This window comes from Salvelinus namaycush, unplaced genomic scaffold (genome assembly GCF_016432855.1).
Source record: "Salvelinus namaycush isolate Seneca unplaced genomic scaffold, SaNama_1.0 Scaffold3016, whole genome shotgun sequence".
In the NCBI taxonomy this organism is placed as follows: domain Eukaryota; kingdom Metazoa; phylum Chordata; class Actinopteri; order Salmoniformes; family Salmonidae; genus Salvelinus; species Salvelinus namaycush.
In genome coordinates, this window is record NW_024059916.1 from 1 (window position 1) to 19,103 (window position 19,103).

Sequence of the window (19,103 nt, forward strand, 5' to 3'; positions counted from 1 at the left end):
GCCCTCATTGATATTAGCCTAAGCTCAGTGTGCCCTCATTGATATAGCCTAGATCAGTGTGCCCTCATTGATACTTAGCCTAGCTCAGTGTGCCCTCATTGATATAGCCTAGCTCAGTGTGCCCTATTGATATTAGCCTAGCATCATTGTGCCCTCATTGATATTAGCCTAGCTCAGTGTGCCATCATTGATATTAGCCTAGCTCAGTGTGCCCTCATTGATATTAGCCTAGCTCAGTGTGCCCTCATTGACTATTAGTCCTAGCTCAGGTGACCCTCATTGATATTAGCCTAGCTCAGTGTGGCACTCATTGATACTAGCCTAGCTCAGTGTGCCCTCATTGATATTAGCCTAGCTAAGGTGCAACTCATTGATATTAGCCTAGCTCCAGTGTGCCTCATTGATACTAGCCTAGCTCAGTGTGCCCTCATTGATATTAGCCTAGCTCAGTGTGCCCTCATTGAATTAGCTAGCTCAGTGTGCCCTCATTGATATTAGCCTAGCTCAGTGTGCCCTCATTGATACTAGCCTAGCTCAGTGTGCCCTCATTGATATTAGCCTAGCTCAGTGTGCCCTCATTGATACTAGCCTAGCTCAGTGTGCCCTCATTGATACTAGCCTAGCTCAGTGTGCCCTCATTGATACTAGCCTAGCTCATTGTGCCCTCCATTGATACTTAGCCTAGCTCAGTGTGCCCTCATTGATATAGCCTAGCTCAGTGTGCCCTCATTGATACTAGCCTAGCTCAGTGTGCCCTCATTGATACTAGCCTAGCTCAGTGTGCCCTCATTGATATTAGCCTAGCTCAGTGTGCCCTCATTGATATTAGCCTAGCTCAGTGTGCCCTCATTGATATTTAGCCGAGCACTCATGTGTGCCCTCATTGATACTAGCCTAGCTCAGTGTGCCTCATTGATATTAGCCTAGCTCAGTGTGCCCTCATTGATATTAGCCTAGCTCAGTGTGCCCTCATTGATATTAGCCTAGCTCAGTGTGCCCTCATTGATATTAGCCTAGCTCAGTGTGCCCTCATTGATATTAGCCTAGCTCAGTGTGCCCTCATTGATATTAGCCTAGCTCAGTGTGCCCTCATTGATACTAGCCTAGCTCAGTGTGCCCTCATTGATATTAGCCTAGCTCAGTGTGCCCTCATTGATATTAGCCTAGCTCAGTGTGCCCTCATTGATACTAGCCTAGCTCAGTGTGCCCTCATTGATATTAGCCTAGCTCAGTGTGCCCTCATTGATATTAGCCTAGCTCATTGTGCCCTCATTGATATTAGCCTAGCTCAGTGTGCCCTCATTGATATTAGCCTAGCTCAGTGTGCCCTCATTGATATTAGCCTAGCTCAGTGTGCCCTCATTGATACTAGCCTAGCTCAGTGTGCCCTCATTGATATTAGCCTAGCTCAGTGTGCCCTCATTGATATTAGCCTAGCTCATTGTGCCCTCATTGATATTAGCCTAGCTCAGTGTGCCCTCATTGATATTAGCCTAGCTCAGTGTGCCCTCATTGATATTAGCCTAGCTCAGTGTGCCCTCATTGATATTAGCCTAGCTCAGTGTGCCCTCATTGATATTAGCCTAGCTAAGTGTGCACTCATTGATACTAGCCTAGCTCAGTGTGCCCTCATTGATACTAGCCTAGCTCAGTGTGCCCTCATTGATACTAGCCTAGCTCAGTGTGCCCCTCATTGATATTAGCCTAGCTCAGTGTGCCCTCATTGATATTAGCCTAGCTCAGTGTGCCCTCATTGATATTAGCCTAGCTCAGTGTGCCCTCATTGATACTAGCCTAGCTCAGTGTGCCCTCATTGATATTAGCTAGCTCAGTGTGCCCTCATTGATACTAGCCAAGCTCAGTGTGCCCTCATTGATATTAGCCTAGCTCAGTGTGCCCTCATTGATACTAGCCTAGCTCATTGTGCCCTCATTGATATTAGCCTAGCTCAGTGTGCCCTCATTGATATTAGCCTAGCTCAGTGTGCCCTCATTGATACTAGCCTAGCTCAGTGTGCCCTCATTGATATTAGCCTAGCTCAGTGTGCCCTCATTGATACTAGCCTAGCTCAGTGTGCCCTCATTGATATTAGCCTAGCTCAGTGTGCCCTCATTGATATTAGCCTAGCTCAGTGTGCCCTCATTGATACTAGCCTAGCTCAGTGTGCCCTCATTGATATTAGCCTAGCTCAGTGTGCCCTCATTGATATTAGCCTAGCTCATTGTGCCCTCATTGATATTAGCCTAGCTCAGTGTGCCCTCATTGATATTAGCCTAGCTCAGTGTGCCCTCATTGATATTAGCCTAGCTCAGTGTGCCCTCATTGATACTAGCCTAGCTCAGTGTGCCCTCATTGATATTAGCCTAGCTCAGTGTGCCCTCATTGATATTAGCCTAGCTCAGTGTGCCCTCATTGATACTAGCCTAGCTCAGTGAGCCCTCATTGATATTAGCCTAGCTCAGTGTGCCCTCATTGATATTAGCCTAGCTCATTGTGCCCTCATTGATATTAGCCTAGCTCAGTGTGCCCTCATTGATATTAGCCTAGCTCAGTGTGCCCTCATTGATATTAGCCTAGCTCAGTGTGCCCTCATTGATATTAGCCTAGCTCAGTGTGCCCTCATTGATATTAGCCTAGCTCAGTGTGCCCTCATTGATATTAGCCTAGCTCATTGTGCCCTCATTGATATTAGCCTAGCTCAGTGTGCCCTCATTGATATTAGCCTAGCTCAGTGTGCCCTCATTGATATTAGCCTAGCTCAGTGTGCCCTCATTGATACTAGCCTAGCTCAGTGTGCCCTCATTGATATTAGCCTAGCTCATTGTGCCCTCATTGATATTAGCCTAGCTCAGTGTGCCCTCATTGATATTAGCCTAGCTCAGTGTGCCCTCATTGATATTAGCCTAGCTCAGTGTGCCCTCATTGATATTAGCCTAGCTCAGTGTGCCCTCATTGATACTAGCCTAGCTCAGTGTGCCCTCATTGATATTAGCCTAGCTCAGTGTGCCCTCATTGATACTAGCCTAGCTCAGTGTGCCCTCATTGATATTAGCCTAGCTCAGTGTGCCCTCATTGATATTAGCCTAGCTCAGTGTGCCCTCATTGATACTAGCCTAGCTCAGTGTGCCCTCATTGATATTAGCCTAGCTCAGTGTGCCCTCATTGATATTAGCCTAGCTCATTGTGCCCTCATTGATATTAGCCTAGCTCAGTGTGCCCTCATTGATATTAGCCTAGCTCAGTGTGCCCTCATTGATATTAGCCTAGCTCAGTGTGCCCTCATTGATACTAGCCTAGCTCAGTGTGCCCTCATTGATATTAGCCTAGCTCAGTGTGCCCTCATTGATATTAGCCTAGCTCAGTGTGCCCTCATTGATACTAGCCTAGCTCAGTGAGCCCTCATTGATATTAGCCTAGCTCAGTGTGCCCTCATTGATATTAGCCTAGCTCATTGTGCCCTCATTGATATTAGCCTAGCTCAGTGTGCCCTCATTGATATTAGCCTAGCTCAGTGTGCCCTCATTGATATTAGCCTAGCTCAGTGTGCCCTCATTGATATTAGCCTAGCTCAGTGTGCCCTCATTGATATTAGCCTAGCTCAGTGTGCCCTCATTGATATTAGCCTAGCTCATTGTGCCCTCATTGATATTAGCCTAGCTCAGTGTGCCCTCATTGATATTAGCCTAGCTCAGTGTGCCCTCATTGATATTAGCCTAGCTCAGTGTGCCCTCATTGATACTAGCCTAGCTCAGTGTGCCCTCATTGATATTAGCCTAGCTCATTGTGCCCTCATTGATATTAGCCTAGCTCAGTGTGCCCTCATTGATATTAGCCTAGCTCAGTGTGCCCTCATTGATATTAGCCTAGCTCAGTGTGCCCTCATTGATATTAGCCTAGCTCAGTGTGCCCTCATTGATATTAGCCTAGCTCAGTGTGCCCTCATTGATATTAGCCTAGCTAAGTGTGCACTCATTGATACTAGCCTAGCTCAGTGTGCCCTCATTGATACTAGCCTTGCTCAGTGTGCCCTCATTGATATTAGCCTAGCTCAGTGTGCCCTCATTGATATTAGCCTAGCTCAGTGTGCCCTCATTGATATTAGCCTAGCTCAGTGTGCCCTCATTGATACTAGCCTAGCTCAGTGTGCCCTCATTGATATTAGCCTAGCTCAGTGTGCCCTCATTGATACTAGCCTAGCTCAGTGTGCCCTCATTGATATTAGCCTAGCTCAGTGTGCCCTCATTGATATTAGCCTAGCTCATTGTGCCCTCATTGATATTAGCCTAGCTCAGTGTGCCCTCATTGATATTAGCCTAGCTCAGTGTGCCCTCATTGATATTAGCCTAGCTCAGTGTGCCCTCATTGATATTAGCCTAGCTCAGTGTGCCCTCATTGATACTAGCCTAGCTCAGTGTGCCCTCATTGATACTAGCCTAGCTCATTGTGCCCTCATTGATATTAGCCTAGCTCAGTGTGCCCTCATTGATATTAGCCTAGCTCAGTGTGCCCTCATTGATATTAGCCTAGCTCATTGTGCCCTCATTGATACTAGCCTAGCTCAGTGTGCCCTCATTGATACTAGCCTAGCTCATTGTGCCCTCATTGATATTAGCCTAGCTCATTGTGCCCTCATTGATATTAGCCTAGCTCAGTGTGCCCTCATTGATACTAGCCTAGCTCAGTGTGCCCTCATTGATATTAGCCTAGCTCAGTGTGCCCTCATTGATACTAGCCTAGCTCAGTGTGCCCTCGTTGATATTAGCCTAGCTCAGTGTGCCCTCGTTGATATTAGCCTAGCTCAGTGTGCCCTCGTTGATATTAGCCTAGCTCAGTGTGCCCTCGTTGATACTAGCCTAGCTCATTGTGCCCTCGTTGATATTAGCCTAGCTCATTGTGCCCTCATTGATATTAGCCTAGCTCAGTGTGCCCTCATTGATACTAGCCTAGCTCAGTGTGCCCTCATTGATATTAGCCTAGCTCAGTGTGCCCTCATTGATACTAGCCTAGCTCAGTGTGCCCTCGTTGATATTAGCCTAGCTCAGTGTGCCCTCGTTGATATTAGCCTAGCTCAGTGTGCCCTCGTTGATATTAGCCTAGCTCAGTGTGCCCTCGTTGATACTAGCCTAGCTCAGTGTGCCCTCGTTGATATTAGCCTAGCTCAGTGTGCCCTCGTTGATATTAGCCTAGCTCAGTGTGCCCTCATTGATATTAGCCTAGCTCAGTGTGCCCTCATTGATATTAGCCTAGCTAAGTGTGCCCTCATTGATATTAGCCTAGCTCAGTGTGCCCTCATTGATATTAGCCTAGCTCAGTGTGCCCTCATTGATATTAGCCTAGCTCATTGTGCCCTCATTGATACTAGCCTAGCTCAGTGTGCCCTCATTGATACTAGCCTAGCTCATTGTGCCCTCATTGATATTAGCCTAGCTCATTGTGCCCTCATTGATATTAGCCTAGCTCAGTGTGCCCTCATTGATACTAGCCTAGCTCAGTGTGCCCTCATTGATATTAGCCTAGCTCAGTGTGCCCTCATTGATACTAGCCTAGCTCAGTGTGCCCTCGTTGATATTAGCCTAGCTCAGTGTGCCCTCGTTGATATTAGCCTAGCTCAGTGTGCCCTCGTTGATATTAGCCTAGCTCAGTGTACCCTCGTTGATACTAGCCTAGCTCAGTGTGCCCTCGTTGATATTAGCCTAGCTCAGTGTGCCCTCGTTGATATTAGCCTAGCTCAGTGTGCCCTCATTGATATTAGCCTAGCTCAGTGTGCCCTCATTGATATTAGCCTAGCTCAGTGTGCCCTCATTGATATTAGCCTAGCTAAGTGTGCACTCATTGATATTAGCCTAGCTCAGTGTGCCCTCATTGATACTAGCCTAGCTCAGTGTGCCCTCATTGATATTAGCCTAGCTCAGTGTGCCCTCATTGATATTAGCCTAGCTCAGTGTGCCCTCATTGATATTAGCCTAGCTCAGTGTGCCCTCATTGATACTAGCCTAGCTCAGTGTGCCCTCATTGATATTAGCCTAGCTCAGTGTGCCCTCATTGATACTAGCCTAGCTCAGTGTGCCCTCATTGATATTAGCCTAGCTCAGTGTGCCCTCATTGATACTAGCCTAGCTCATTGTGCCCTCATTGATATTAGCCTAGCTCAGTGTGCCCTCATTGATATTAGCCTAGCTCAGTGTGCCCTCATTGATACTAGCCTAGCTCAGTGTGCCCTCATTGATATTAGCCTAGCTCAGTGTGCCCTCATTGATACTAGCCTAGCTCAGTGTGCCCTCATTGATATTAGCCTAGCTCAGTGTGCCCTCATTGATATTAGCCTAGCTCAGTGTGCCCTCATTGATACTAGCCTAGCTCAGTGTGCCCTCATTGATATTAGCCTAGCTCAGTGTGCCCTCATTGATACTAGCCTAGCTCAGTGTGCCCTCATTGATATTAGCCTAGCTCAGTGTGCCCTCATTGATATTAGCCTAGCTCAGTGTGCCCTCATTGATACTAGCCTAGCTCAGTGTGCCCTCATTGATATTAGCCTAGCTCAGTGTGCCCTCATTGATATTAGCCTAGCTCAGTGTGCCCTCATTGATACTAGCCTAGCTCAGTGTGCCCTCATTGATATTAGCCTAGCTCAGTGTGCCCTCATTGATATTAGCCTAGCTCATTGTGCCCTCATTGATATTAGCCTAGCTCAGTGTGCCCTCATTGATATTAGCCTAGCTCAGTGTGCCCTCATTGATATTAGCCTAGCTCAGTGTGCCCTCATTGATACTAGCCTAGCTCAGTGTGCCCTCATTGATATTAGCCTAGCTCAGTGTGCCCTCATTGATATTAGCCTAGCTCATTGTGCCCTCATTGATATTAGCCTAGCTCAGTGTGCCCTCATTGATATTAGCCTAGCTCAGTGTGCCCTCATTGATATTAGCCTAGCTCAGTGTGCCCTCATTGATATTAGCCTAGCTCAGTGTGCCCTCATTGATATTAGCCTAGCTAAGTGTGCACTCATTGATACTAGCCTAGCTCAGTGTGCCCTCATTGATACTAGCCTAGCTCAGTGTGCCCTCATTGATATTAGCCTAGCTCAGTGTGCCCTCATTGATATTAGCCTAGCTCAGTGTGCCCTCATTGATATTAGCCTAGCTCAGTGTGCCCTCATTGATACTAGCCTAGCTCAGTGTGCCCTCATTGATATTAGCCTAGCTCAGTGTGCCCTCATTGATACTAGCCAAGCTCAGTGTGCCCTCATTGATATTAGCCTAGCTCAGTGTGCCCTCATTGATACTAGCCTAGCTCATTGTGCCCTCATTGATATTAGCCTAGCTCAGTGTGCCCTCATTGATATTAGCCTAGCTCAGTGTGCCCTCATTGATACTAGCCTAGCTCAGTGTGCCCTCATTGATATTAGCCTAGCTCAGTGTGCCCTCATTGATACTAGCCTAGCTCAGTGTGCCCTCATTGATATTAGCCTAGCTCAGTGTGCCCTCATTGATATTAGCCTAGCTCAGTGTGCCCTCATTGATACTAGCCTAGCTCAGTGTGCCCTCATTGATATTAGCCTAGCTCAGTGTGCCCTCATTGATATTAGCCTAGCTCATTGTGCCCTCATTGATATTAGCCTAGCTCAGTGTGCCCTCATTGATATTAGCCTAGCTCAGTGTGCCCTCATTGATATTAGCCTAGCTCAGTGTGCCCTCATTGATACTAGCCTAGCTCAGTGTGCCCTCATTGATATTAGCCTAGCTCAGTGTGCCCTCATTGATATTAGCCTAGCTCAGTGTGCCCTCATTGATACTAGCCTAGCTCAGTGAGCCCTCATTGATATTAGCCTAGCTCAGTGTGCCCTCATTGATATTAGCCTAGCTCATTGTGCCCTCATTGATATTAGCCTAGCTCAGTGTGCCCTCATTGATATTAGCCTAGCTCAGTGTGCCCTCATTGATATTAGCCTAGCTCAGTGTGCCCTCATTGATATTAGCCTAGCTCAGTGTGCCCTCATTGATATTAGCCTAGCTCAGTGTGCCCTCATTGATATTAGCCTAGCTCAGTGTGTCTTCATTTTTTAGCTTCAGCCCTTCTCCTTCCCCTCGGATTGTTCCAATATATAATATCTCATCACGCTGATGTCCAGGAGGGCTCTCACCTGGGCTACTGCTGTATTTTGAATTTTAGGACCCCTTAAGATATAAAAATATATTTATATATATATATTAACAAATGATTTGATGAAACATTGTCCTTACTGCTATTAGCCCATAGAAACACATTGAGTAACAGATTCATACATGAAAAAACAGATAGTAAGAAACTAATCTAAAGGAGGTTTGTTTTGACGTGGCTGATATCTCAGAGAAACACCTTTATTTTTAAACATATTTAACCCCTGTTTTAGACTCTAAACTACTTCCATTAACGTTTTCAACTGGTACCGGGCTACCTTCATGACAGTCTACTGAGGCTTCTGGGAAATCCACTCAACAGGGTTTTTAAAAAATGAATCTTAGCTTGCTTTTTGACTCCGAAGGTGACCTTGACTCCGAAAAGGTTGGTGACCATTGCTCTGACTCATGATCAGAGTCAAATCCAGCAGAGTGCCTCTTTATAACATCGGCAATATGCTCCAGGGGCGCCGTACTACTATGGACCGACCCTGTAAAACAACACATTACACTGCACCTATAATACTACTATGGCCCGACCCTGTAAAACAACACATTACACTGCACCTATCATACTACTATGGCCCGACCCTGTAAAACAACACATTACACTGCACCTATCATACTACTATGGCCCGACCCTGTAAAACAACACATTACACTGCACCTATCATACTACTATGGCCCGACCCTGTAAAACAACACATTACACTGCACCTATCGTACTACTATGGCCCGACCCTGTAAAACAACACATTTCACTGCACCTATCGTACTACTATGGCCCGACCCTGTAAAACAACACATTACACTGCACCTATCGTACTACTATGGCCCGACCCTGTAAAACAACACATTACACTGCACCTATCGTACTACTATGGCCCAACCCTGTAAAACAACACATTACACTGCACCTATCGTACTACTATGACTGACCCTGTAAAACACATTTCACTGCACCTATCGTACTACTATGGCCCGACCCTGTAAAACAACACATTTCACTGCACCTATCGTACTACTATGGCCCGACCCTGTAAAACAACACATTTCACTGCACCTATCGTACTACTATGGCCAACCCTGTAAAACCACACATTTCACTGCACCTATCATACTACTATGGCTGACCCTGTAAAACAACACATTTCACTGCACCTATCCGGTGTGTGACAATGAAACATATATATATCTGTGACCAAAAGAGAGGATATGTATTTCTGAGCCTGTAGCAACCGAAGTAACAGACTGCCAAGATGTCTGGACCTTGATGGCAGCAGGTAGCGGCAGGTAGCCTTGTGGTCGGCGCGTTGGGCCAGTAACCGAAACGGTTGGTGGATAGAATCCCCGAGCTGACAAGGTTAAAGAAATCTGTCGTTCTGCCCCCTGAACGAGGCAGTTACCCCACCGTTCCCCGGTAGGCCGGCAGTTACCCCACTGTTCCCCGGGTAGGCCGTCATTGTAAATAATAATTTTGTTCTTCAATGACTTGCCTCGTTAAATAAAATATAAATGGTACAGACGGAGACCGTATTGCGTTGTAGATATAAGAGTCGATGGTATAGTCCTGATTTAGGCTGTTATCTTTAACTCACTACTCTGATGGACCAAACACTCATATTCTTTCAGTAGTTGGATAATGAAGCTCAAAGCTTTTTTTTATTACAAAAAAAAACAAAAAACATAAAAACTCTTAACATTGCAATGTACAGTATATTTGATACAAGCTCCCTCACATTTTACAGTGCAACAAATATCATATTCACAAGCCTTCAATACATTAGTAACATATGTAAACAAAACTTCAATGTGAAGGCATATTTTGTACAAACACATATCACTGGGTACATTGAAGGACAATACACATTATAACACAACCCGCTGGGTTGTAATCGAATACTCTGGCACTTTTAAGAAAAATTCATACAGTCCATCATAGATAGTTAAAAATCACACAGTCCCGTCACATGTTGTTAAAAAACCTGGTGAGTAAGGTTGGTATACCTGGTGAGTAAGGTTGGTGAGTAAGGTTGGTATACCTGGTGAGTAAGGTTGGTGAGTAAGGTTTGTATACCTGGTGAGTAAGGTTGGTGAGTAAGGTTGGTATACCTGGTGAGTAAGGTTGGTGAGTAAGGTTTGTATACCTGGTGAGTAAGGTTGGTGAGTAAGGTTGGTATACCTGGTGAGTAAGGTTGGTGAGTAAGGTTGGTATACCTGGTGAGTAAGGTTGGTGAGTAAGGTTGGTATACCTGGTGAGTAAGTTTGGTGAGTAAGGTTTGTATACCTGGTGAGTAAGGTTGGTGAGTAAGGTTGGTATACCTGGTGAGTAAGGTTGGTGAGTAAGGTTGGTATACCTGGTGAGTAAGGTTTGTATACCTGGTGAGTAAGGTTGGTGAGTAAGGTTGGTATACCTGGTGAGTAAGGTTGGTGAGTAAGGTTGGTATACCTGGTGAGTAAGGTTGGTGAGTAAGGTTGGTATACCTGGTGAGTAAGGTTGGTATACCTGGTGAGTAAGGTTGGTATAGGTGAGCACTGGTTTGGCAGAAAACCAACAGACTTGGAACTCCAAAACAAATACGAAAAGGGGGAAATCTGGCATCAAAGATTTTTTTAAAGGGTGACAAGAAACAAGATAATTAAGGGCTTGTGTAGAAGGAATAGTAAGCCATGCTTTTAGAAACAGATGACTCTTTGCTGTAGGTGTCAGTGGCAGTCACATCCTCACACTTTACAGTGGAGGAGTTCTCTGTGCCGGATCCACTCAGAGACACACGACTCCTTTTACACACCACGGCCCCAGAGTCAGCTTTCTCCAGGCTCAGCGTGGAAGAGTGAGTATCAGTCCACGTTGAAGCTATGGTACCAACACTACTGCCATTGATCCCTTCCCCCTGAGCCTTGTCTTTGTCGGGCACAGACAGCTGGTCCTCTGGGAACCCAGTAGGGCTGGGTCTAGGGGACCAGGGCAAGCCTGTGGTCACCTTTCTCTGGTAAGATCCTCTAGAGCCCCATCCTGCTGCCATGGAAGTGAAAGGAGAGTCCGGGTAGTAGGTGAGAGCGTGGGAGTTCTGTAGAGGCAGGGAATTAATACCGTAGGGGAGCAGGCTGCTAGAGTAGTCCCCTTCGTAGGAACTGAGATCCAGCTTGTTGGGGCCAGCTGGTCCCTGTTGCATGGAGATAAACCACCTCTGGGAGGCGCTGTCCTCTGGCTGGGGGGAAAAGAGACTGTTGGTCTGGGGTACTGTCCTCTCACTGTTGTAGAAGCGGTTCTGAGGCAGGTTGTTGATGACCTGGTCCTGGAAGAAAGGTTGCATGGCGTAGCGGGCACCTGGGACGATCTGGTGGGAGTCTGTGGGGGAGGGGGTCAGTCGGTCGCCCTCTGGAGCTGTGTACATCCTAGAATATCATAGGAGAAGAGAGATGGAGAATGTACACTGAGTCTACTAAACATTAGGAACACCTGCTCTATCCGTGACATAGACTGACCAGGAGAATCCAAGTGAAAAGCTATGATCCCTTATTGATTTCCCTTAAATTCACTTCAGTCAGTGTAGAAGAAGGGTGGGAGACACGTTAAAGAAGGATTTTTAAGCCTTGAGACAATTGAGACATGGATTGTGTATGTGTGCCATTCAGAGGGTGAATGGGCAAGACAAAATATTCAAGTGGCTTTGAATGCGGTATGGTAGTAGGTGCCAGACACACCGGTTTGAGTGTGTCAAGAACTGCGACGCTGCTGGGTTTTTCACACTCAACAGTTTCCTGTGTGTATCAAGAATGGTCCACCACCCAAAGGACATCCAGCCAACTTGACACAGCATTGGAGTCTACACGGGCCAGCCTCCCTGTGGAACGCTTTCGACACCATTGTAGAGTCCTGTGCCCTGACAAATTCAGGCTGTTCTAAAGGGGGGAAAGGGGCTGCAACGCAATATTAGGAAGGTGTTCTTAATGTTTTGTCCACTCTGTGTATAACGAAACGTGACAGGGATAAGACATCACACAAAAACCTTTGTTGTGTTACGGTCATTGTAAGTGAATATCAATATGGCTGAAACGTTAAAGATACTCACGAATCATAGTTATCCCTGAATCCTTTTGCAAAAGGGTTGTGGTCAATTTTCAGTTGTGTGATCTATGGAAAAAGAGAGAAGCAATTAGAAAACTCAATGTGTTATAATGACATAAAAGGGTTGTGAGAGAGAGAGAAAAAGAGAGAGAGGGGGGACAGAGATAGAAAGAGAGAGCAGAGGGAGAGGACAGAGAGAGAGAGAGAGAGAACAGAGGGAGAGGACAGAGAGAGAGAAAGAGAGAACGAGAAAGAAAAAGAGAAAGCGAGCAGAGGGAGAGTACAGAGAGAGAGAAAGAGAGCGAGCGAGAGAGAACGAGAAAGAAAAAGAGAGAGTGAGCAGAGGGAGAGGACAGAGAGAGAGAAAGAGAGCGAGCGAGAGAGAACGAGAAAGAAAAAGAGAGAGAGAGAGAGTAAGAGAGAGCGAGCAGAGGGAGAGGACACAGAGAGAGAACGAGAGAGAGAGAGCGAGAAAGAAAAAGAGAGGGAGAGTACAGAGAGAGAGAGAGTAAGAGAGAGCGAGCAGAGGGAGAGGACAGAGAGAGAGAACGAGCGAGCAGAGGGAGAGGACAGAGAGAGAGTAAGAGAGAGCGAGCAGAGGGAGAGGACAGAGAGAGAGAGTAAGAGAGAGCGAGCAGAGAGAGAGGACAGAGAGAGAGAACGAGAGAGAGAGCGAGCAGAGGGAGAGGACAGAGAGAGAGAGAAAGAGAGAGCGAGCAGAGAGAGAGGACAGAGAGAGAGAACGAGAGAGAGAGCGAGCAGAGGGAGAGGACAGAGAGAGAGAGAGTAAGAGAGAGCGAGCAGAGAGAGAGGACAGAGAGAGAGAACGAGAGAGCGAGCGAGCAGAGGGAGAGGACAGAGAGAGAGAAAAAGAGAGAGCGAGCAGAGGGAGAGGACAGAGAGAGAGAGAGATGCATCCTTACATCAGTGTTCTGATAAGCCGTGACGGCTATAAACTGGTTCTCGGGGAAGGTGAAGCTCTGGGTCTTTGGGTCTCTGCTCATGTCCTCCAACCCCTCGGTCACCTCAACAATGTGTAGCCGTGGCTGATACTTATGAAGAGACTGAAGGACTATCATCTATACACAGAAAAACAAAACAGAAAGTCAATGGAGAAGACTTATTTTGTGGGCCAAATCCTATACAGGTGCAGGTGGTGGGGCAGCAGGTGGTCAGAGCCAGTAACCGAAAGGTTGCTAGATCGAATCCCAGACCTGACAAGGTAAAACATCTGTCGTTCTGCCCATGAACAAGGCAGTTGTTCAACTGTTCCTAGGCCACCGTTGAAAATAAGAATTTGTTCTTAACTGACTTGCCTGGTTAACTAAAGGTAAAATAAGATAATTTTTTTTATTTTTTAATAATGACACATACCACTGACGTCAATGCAATTTTAATGCGAAAGTTTCCAGGATTTGACTTAATCAAGATATCTATGTATGTATGTATGATCTTCATAATAATAACAATAATAACAATTTATTTTCTTTTGCATTTAAAACAATGTGGTTGTGAGCCTAGAAGTTACACATTAACCACAGTAGGAAGATTTTATTTTTTTACTTTTAAATTATGAAAATATTTTGTACAAAAATCAATACATTCCCAGGCTTATTAGAATATTTATTTTCTTCTTTAAAATGATCCCCGTACAGGTGGTATAAAAAATGCATCACCTGTGCGTTGTTGCTGCTGCCTCCTTTGTTGTTGGTGAGCTTCAGTTTGCCGAAGGAGATCTCCTGTCTCACCCAATGTGCTCCCGTGTTGGGAGATTCAGGATGGACGTACATTTTGTTTCCTAAAGAAGGAAAACGGTAATAATAATAATAAAATAATAATACAAAGATTGTTTCATAATCGCTGTGGTTAATGTAATAAATGTAATGTAATAAACTATTTAGAAATGGTTTAAAATCTTTCTACTGCCTATAATTTCTAGGATCATACCCTGCATATTATTGTCCGCTTTTCCACAGGTGATCCATTTCCCGCCCTGGAACCTCCAGTGGTTGGGGTCCGCGAGCGTGACCTCCACAAACACGTTGTAATGAGCAGAGAGGTTCAGACCCATCAGGTTGAAACTCAGGAACGGGAACATCCGCCTGGTAAACACACAGGGATTCAAATGGGTGTGTGTGTGTGTGTGTTTTTAAATGTGCCAGATCTGGTGAGAATTTGAGAACAAATTGAATGTGTGGGTGCGTTTCAGAGAATACAGTTTCACAACATTAAATATAAATACAATCGAACTGATGATGGCATCCTTTTAAGCATGCGGGCACCTTTTCCCATATTTTAATGGAGTATGCAAGCACCTTTTCCCATATTTTAATGGAGTATGCAAGCACCTTTTCCCATATTTTAATGGAGTATGCAAGCACCTTTTCCCATATTTAAATGGAGTTTCAGAGAATACAGTTTCACAACAGTATGAAAGCACACTCGGCACCCGCCGAACCGAAGCATTCGTCTTTAGCCGCTGGCCACATCGCACTCACCTGCCCTGTTTGGTGATAATCATCTCGGTCTGATGACGGTGGAATCTGAGCCAGAGAGGCCGGTTACAGAGGTAGACCTGAGCCCTCACCCCCGTGCCTGAGGTTAGGGGCACCGAGCCGATCCCGGACCCGGTGCTGTATGGAGGGTAGAGACATCCACCCTGTCCTAACTGGTAGGCCGAGCCGAACTGATTGCGTCCCGCCGAGGAGAATCCCGTGGGAGGCAACACCGAGCTGAAGTGAAGCGATGTCGAATATCTGGATCCGCCGGAAGCCGTGTAAACGGTACCGGACTGGGAATAAGGGAATAACGAACATGGACTCGCCATGTCTCCAGTTTGCTTGGATGGGGTTGAGATATAATAGCGGTCTGGCCCGAGTCCGTCGGTGTATCGGCTAGCGCTGCCGGCCATAGCCGGGTCATCTGCACCCACCACCGGGGACTTTCTCCTCTCCTCCGGGCGGAGCGCGTCCTTGGGGGAAGGAAAGGTGTTGCTCTCTCCCTCTCCGAGCATGGTAACTTTTTGTCAGGCAAGATTAAATTTTATTCGGTCCCACGGTCTTTTTTCCCCTTCCAATTCTTCTCCTGGGCTTCTGTCAGAAGGGTTGGAGACGCACCGTAACCAGGGATCTTCTTGAAAAGTTCTGCATCCTTTTGAGAAATAAAAGTTTTTTTTAAATTATATATATTTTAAAGTATATCGAAAATATTCCAATTAGAATCGCATAGGCTATAGACCTATACTGTTAAACGGGCTAACTGGCTACAGGCTACTGTAAATCAAGAGGCAGGGAAGTCCTCCTGCCTGTCTTGCTGGCCGTGTGCACTGAGTTACCACTGTGTAAACTGACGAGCTGCTCCCCTGTGATAACCTGCACGGGTGATTGCGTGATGCCCGTTTCACACTCCCAATCTGCTGTGAAGGCCATGGGTGTGGTTTCCAGGATGGATCGTGATAGATGGCTCAGTACACATATATTTACCATTTTGGGGGGGGGGGGGGTGATATTAACAGATTTTTTTTTAAAGTCAGTTTAAATGTTTTAGTTCATACAAAATCTCATTGCGCAGTAAGTCTGATACTGAAACTTTGAGCTGCACCACATCTCCCAGATAAGGACCTGTCAGAGAGGCATGACTCTTATTCTGCTCTGTACATGTTCAATAATAAAGGAGTGACCTACGTCCCATGGCTAGCCTATATTTGGATTTATTTATTTAAATTATTATTATTATTTTAATACATTTTATTCATTTAGCAGACGGTCTTATCCAGAGTGACTTACAGTCAAGGGTATTCATCTACAGATAGCTAGGTGGGGCAACCACATATCACAGTCGTAGTCAGTATATTTGGCCTCAATAAAGTAGTTATGAGCTAGGTCAGAATTATTAAGGTGAGAGGGGGTCTAGTGCGAGTGTTCACGAAAGTATTTTTTCTAGTTATATATTTTAACCTCTTGGAGTAAATGTTAAATGTTGTGTCTTTTTTTTGTAACATCCTAAATAAATAGGATAAATAAAAAGGGTACATCCAAGTTTCCCGTGTCCCCCCACCGTGCCCCATCTCTCTAGTTATTTGTGTATTCCCGGCAGACACCGCTCACTGACCTGTCTCTCTACAGCCCATCAGGTGATTGACCCGCTGATCATCGACAATTATCACGTCATTATAGAACCCTTCACTAAGACATATAGGACCTTACCTCCTCCGGACCCCGCCGTATATCTAAATGTTTGTTTAAGCTCTCTTCTCTGTCATATGGATTTATAACAGCAAGATGCTAACTAGGAAATAAGAACAATTTAATTACGGTGTAGCAATTCAATTGATAGCAAAGATATTTGTAGTAAAATTCGTCTGTTAGACCTATAAAGAGGAATTAGCTACGGTAAATTATGGCCTGGCTTGCCATTTTATACCTTTCATTTAACTATTCGTTTTCTTGTAAACCACATGACAAATTGTATGAGATTTGTTTTCAGAAAAGCCGAGACCTGAGGGTTGGTATAAAGGTGTGAAAACGCTCTATGGAAAGTTGTCACCCTCATCGAAACAGACACTAGTATTTTTTTTGTGTGTTCACGCTTTCCACGGTATTTCTCATGTAGCGCTGCGGAATTACGTTTGGGCGACAAAGATTTGACTTGTTATGTTCCCTGATATATTAAGTAGGCCTGTAATGTTTTCAATTGTTTTTTTTCTTTCTATTTAATTTTGTTAATTGTATTTTTTTTGGTCTACAAAATTATTAGTCTATAGGGCTAGCCTAAACGGGTTCTTCAGACAATTATTAGATCATTTCATAAATTATTTTCCACTTTGTTTAGACTATGGCTGTAATTTAGTATATTTCCTTCAATTTTAAGATAATTGAATTAAATACATTTTCACATCCGGAGTTCACAATAAATTCAGAGTCATGAATTTGCATTAATTTCCAGAGAGATGAGTCCACGTTATTTTGTCCCACCGGACTGCCCTTTGTGAACAGAGGGGGAAACGGTCAATTATCTTTCCGTTTGAAGAAGCCTTGTGATGTATTGCCGAACCGACAGCCCGCTATAGGAACTGCTTTACAGATACAAGCAATATCGGTGACACAAAGACACAAAGCTGCGACTGAATTGCAGCAGCAGCGATCAGTCAAATATAGTGCACTGATTTCACTGAAAGAATATATATATATTTTTTAAATTAAATTCTTAAAATATAATTTCTGTAACTTATCTTGTAACATATAGCCTACGAATTGTTAATGCATGAATCTATACCGATACATATGTTTAAATAGGATTAGTCTATTTATATTATATACAAATCAATAGAACAAACTTACCAATCTTGGTCCTTGTTTGGCCTACTTCGTTTTCAAATGAGGCTAATAAATATACCTAATACATAAAACAAAACAAAAATTACAAATATAGGCTGCAATTTGGAAATAAATAAATTACGCGACATATATTTCTGTTTTCAATCACAATAATGAAAATAAGAGAGAGAGCGTTAATTTGTAAGTAATTCAACGCATCTTCTCTCCTCTCCTTGTTTAGAAGGAGATGGTTCAAGTACGCGCTTATATGTAGTCTACTGGCTCTAGGATCCTTTCTTGCGGTTCAGCTGCAACCCGTCCCCCGTTTAGGAGCGCTCTCTTGTGTCGAAGATGCGCACATAGCAGCCTCTTATTAATCTTAGCTTTCGATTCCCAAGAGCTACTGGGCAAACGGAATATGTACAGAATTATAGGCCTACAACACGAGAAACACGCCGCCAGCAATAACGCAGGTTACGCTGTAGCGATCGCTTCACTCGGTGGTACTCAATAGGGGCCCCCTAAATAGTCGTATAATTTCAGGCTTAATTGTAGTCGTGCTAGATTCTAGAACGTCGTCGGAGCAGAACGGGAAAACGCATCAGTAGTAGTGGTAATGAAACGGACAGGATGCTCCTAGCCAACTGATCAGGCGTGTTTAGAGGCACAAACCTGCACATGACTGGGACTGACATCCGTCCACGTCATATCAAACTGAAACACACGTTTACTGATGTGACACCGTAATGAAATTCATTATCACACACCAATCAACTACTTGGTACTTGATGTCTCTCTCGCTCTCTCTCTCTCTCTCTGTCTCTCTCTCTCTCTCAATTCAATGGGCTTTATTGGCATGGGCAACATATGTTTACATTGCCAAAGCAAGTGAAAGATATAATAAACAAAAGTGAAATAAAAAATTAACAGTAAACATTACACTCCCAAAGGTTTCAAAGGAATAGAGACATTTAAAAGGTCATATTATGTCTATATACAATGTTGTAACGATGTGCAAATAGTTAAAGTACAAAAGGGAAAATAAATAAACATAAATATGGGTTGTATTTACAATGGTGTTTGTTCTTCACTGGTTGCCCTTTTCTTGTGGCAACAGGTCACACATCTCGCTTGCGGTAGCAGAGAGAACAGTCTATGACTTGGGTGGCTGGAGTCTTTGATCATTTTTATGGCCTTCCTCTGACACCGCCTGGTATAGAGGTCCTGAATGGCAGGGAGCTCGGCCCCAAGTGATGTACTCGACTGTACGCGCTACCCTCTGTGGCATCGGATGCCAAGCATTTGCCATACCAGGCGGTGATGCAGCCAGTCAAGATGCTCTCAATGGTGCAGCTGTATAACTTTTTGAGGATGAGGGCCAATGAAAAGTCTTTTCAGCCTCCTGAGGGGGAAGAGGGGTTGTCGTGACCTCTTTACGACTGTGTTGGTGTGTGTAGACCATGATAATTCATCTGTTGGGGGGGGGGGGGGGTCACCTGTGAATCTGTTGGGGGGAGGGTCATCTATTGATCTGTTGGGGGGAGGTATCTGTGACTCTGTTGG

General features: G+C 45.0%; 1 protein-coding gene across 1 annotated transcript; it reads right to left on the reverse strand.

Annotated features, from left to right (window-relative positions):
- Nucleotides 1-10,792: 10,792 nt before the first annotated feature.
- LOC120039813 (eomesodermin homolog) lies at nt 10,793-15,351 on the reverse strand. Its single transcript, XM_038985184.1, has 6 exons — nt 14,724-15,351; nt 14,173-14,327; nt 13,902-14,023; nt 13,149-13,304; nt 12,230-12,291; nt 10,793-11,552 (listed from the first exon to the last, which is right to left on the reverse strand). The coding sequence occupies exons 1-6, from the start codon at nt 15,236-15,238 to the stop codon at nt 10,793-10,795; spliced, it is 1,770 nt and encodes a 589-aa protein (XP_038841112.1). The 5' UTR covers nt 15,239-15,351.
- Nucleotides 15,352-19,103: the final 3,752 nt, after the last annotated feature.

Bases quoted from the DNA above. Each gene is read 5' to 3' on its own strand.
- LOC120039813 (XM_038985184.1), bottom strand. From the start codon at position 15,238: ATGCTCGGAGAGGGAGAGAGCAACACCTTTCCTTCCCCCAAGGACGCG. The intron at 14,328-14,723 runs GTGAGTGCGATG...TGTGTTTACCAG, and splicing joins ATTATCACCAAACAGGGCAG to GCGGATGTTCCCGTTCCTGA. The intron at 13,305-13,901 runs GTGATGCATTTT...TTCTGTGTATAG, and splicing joins GCAGCAGCAACAACGCACAG to ATGATAGTCCTTCAGTCTCT.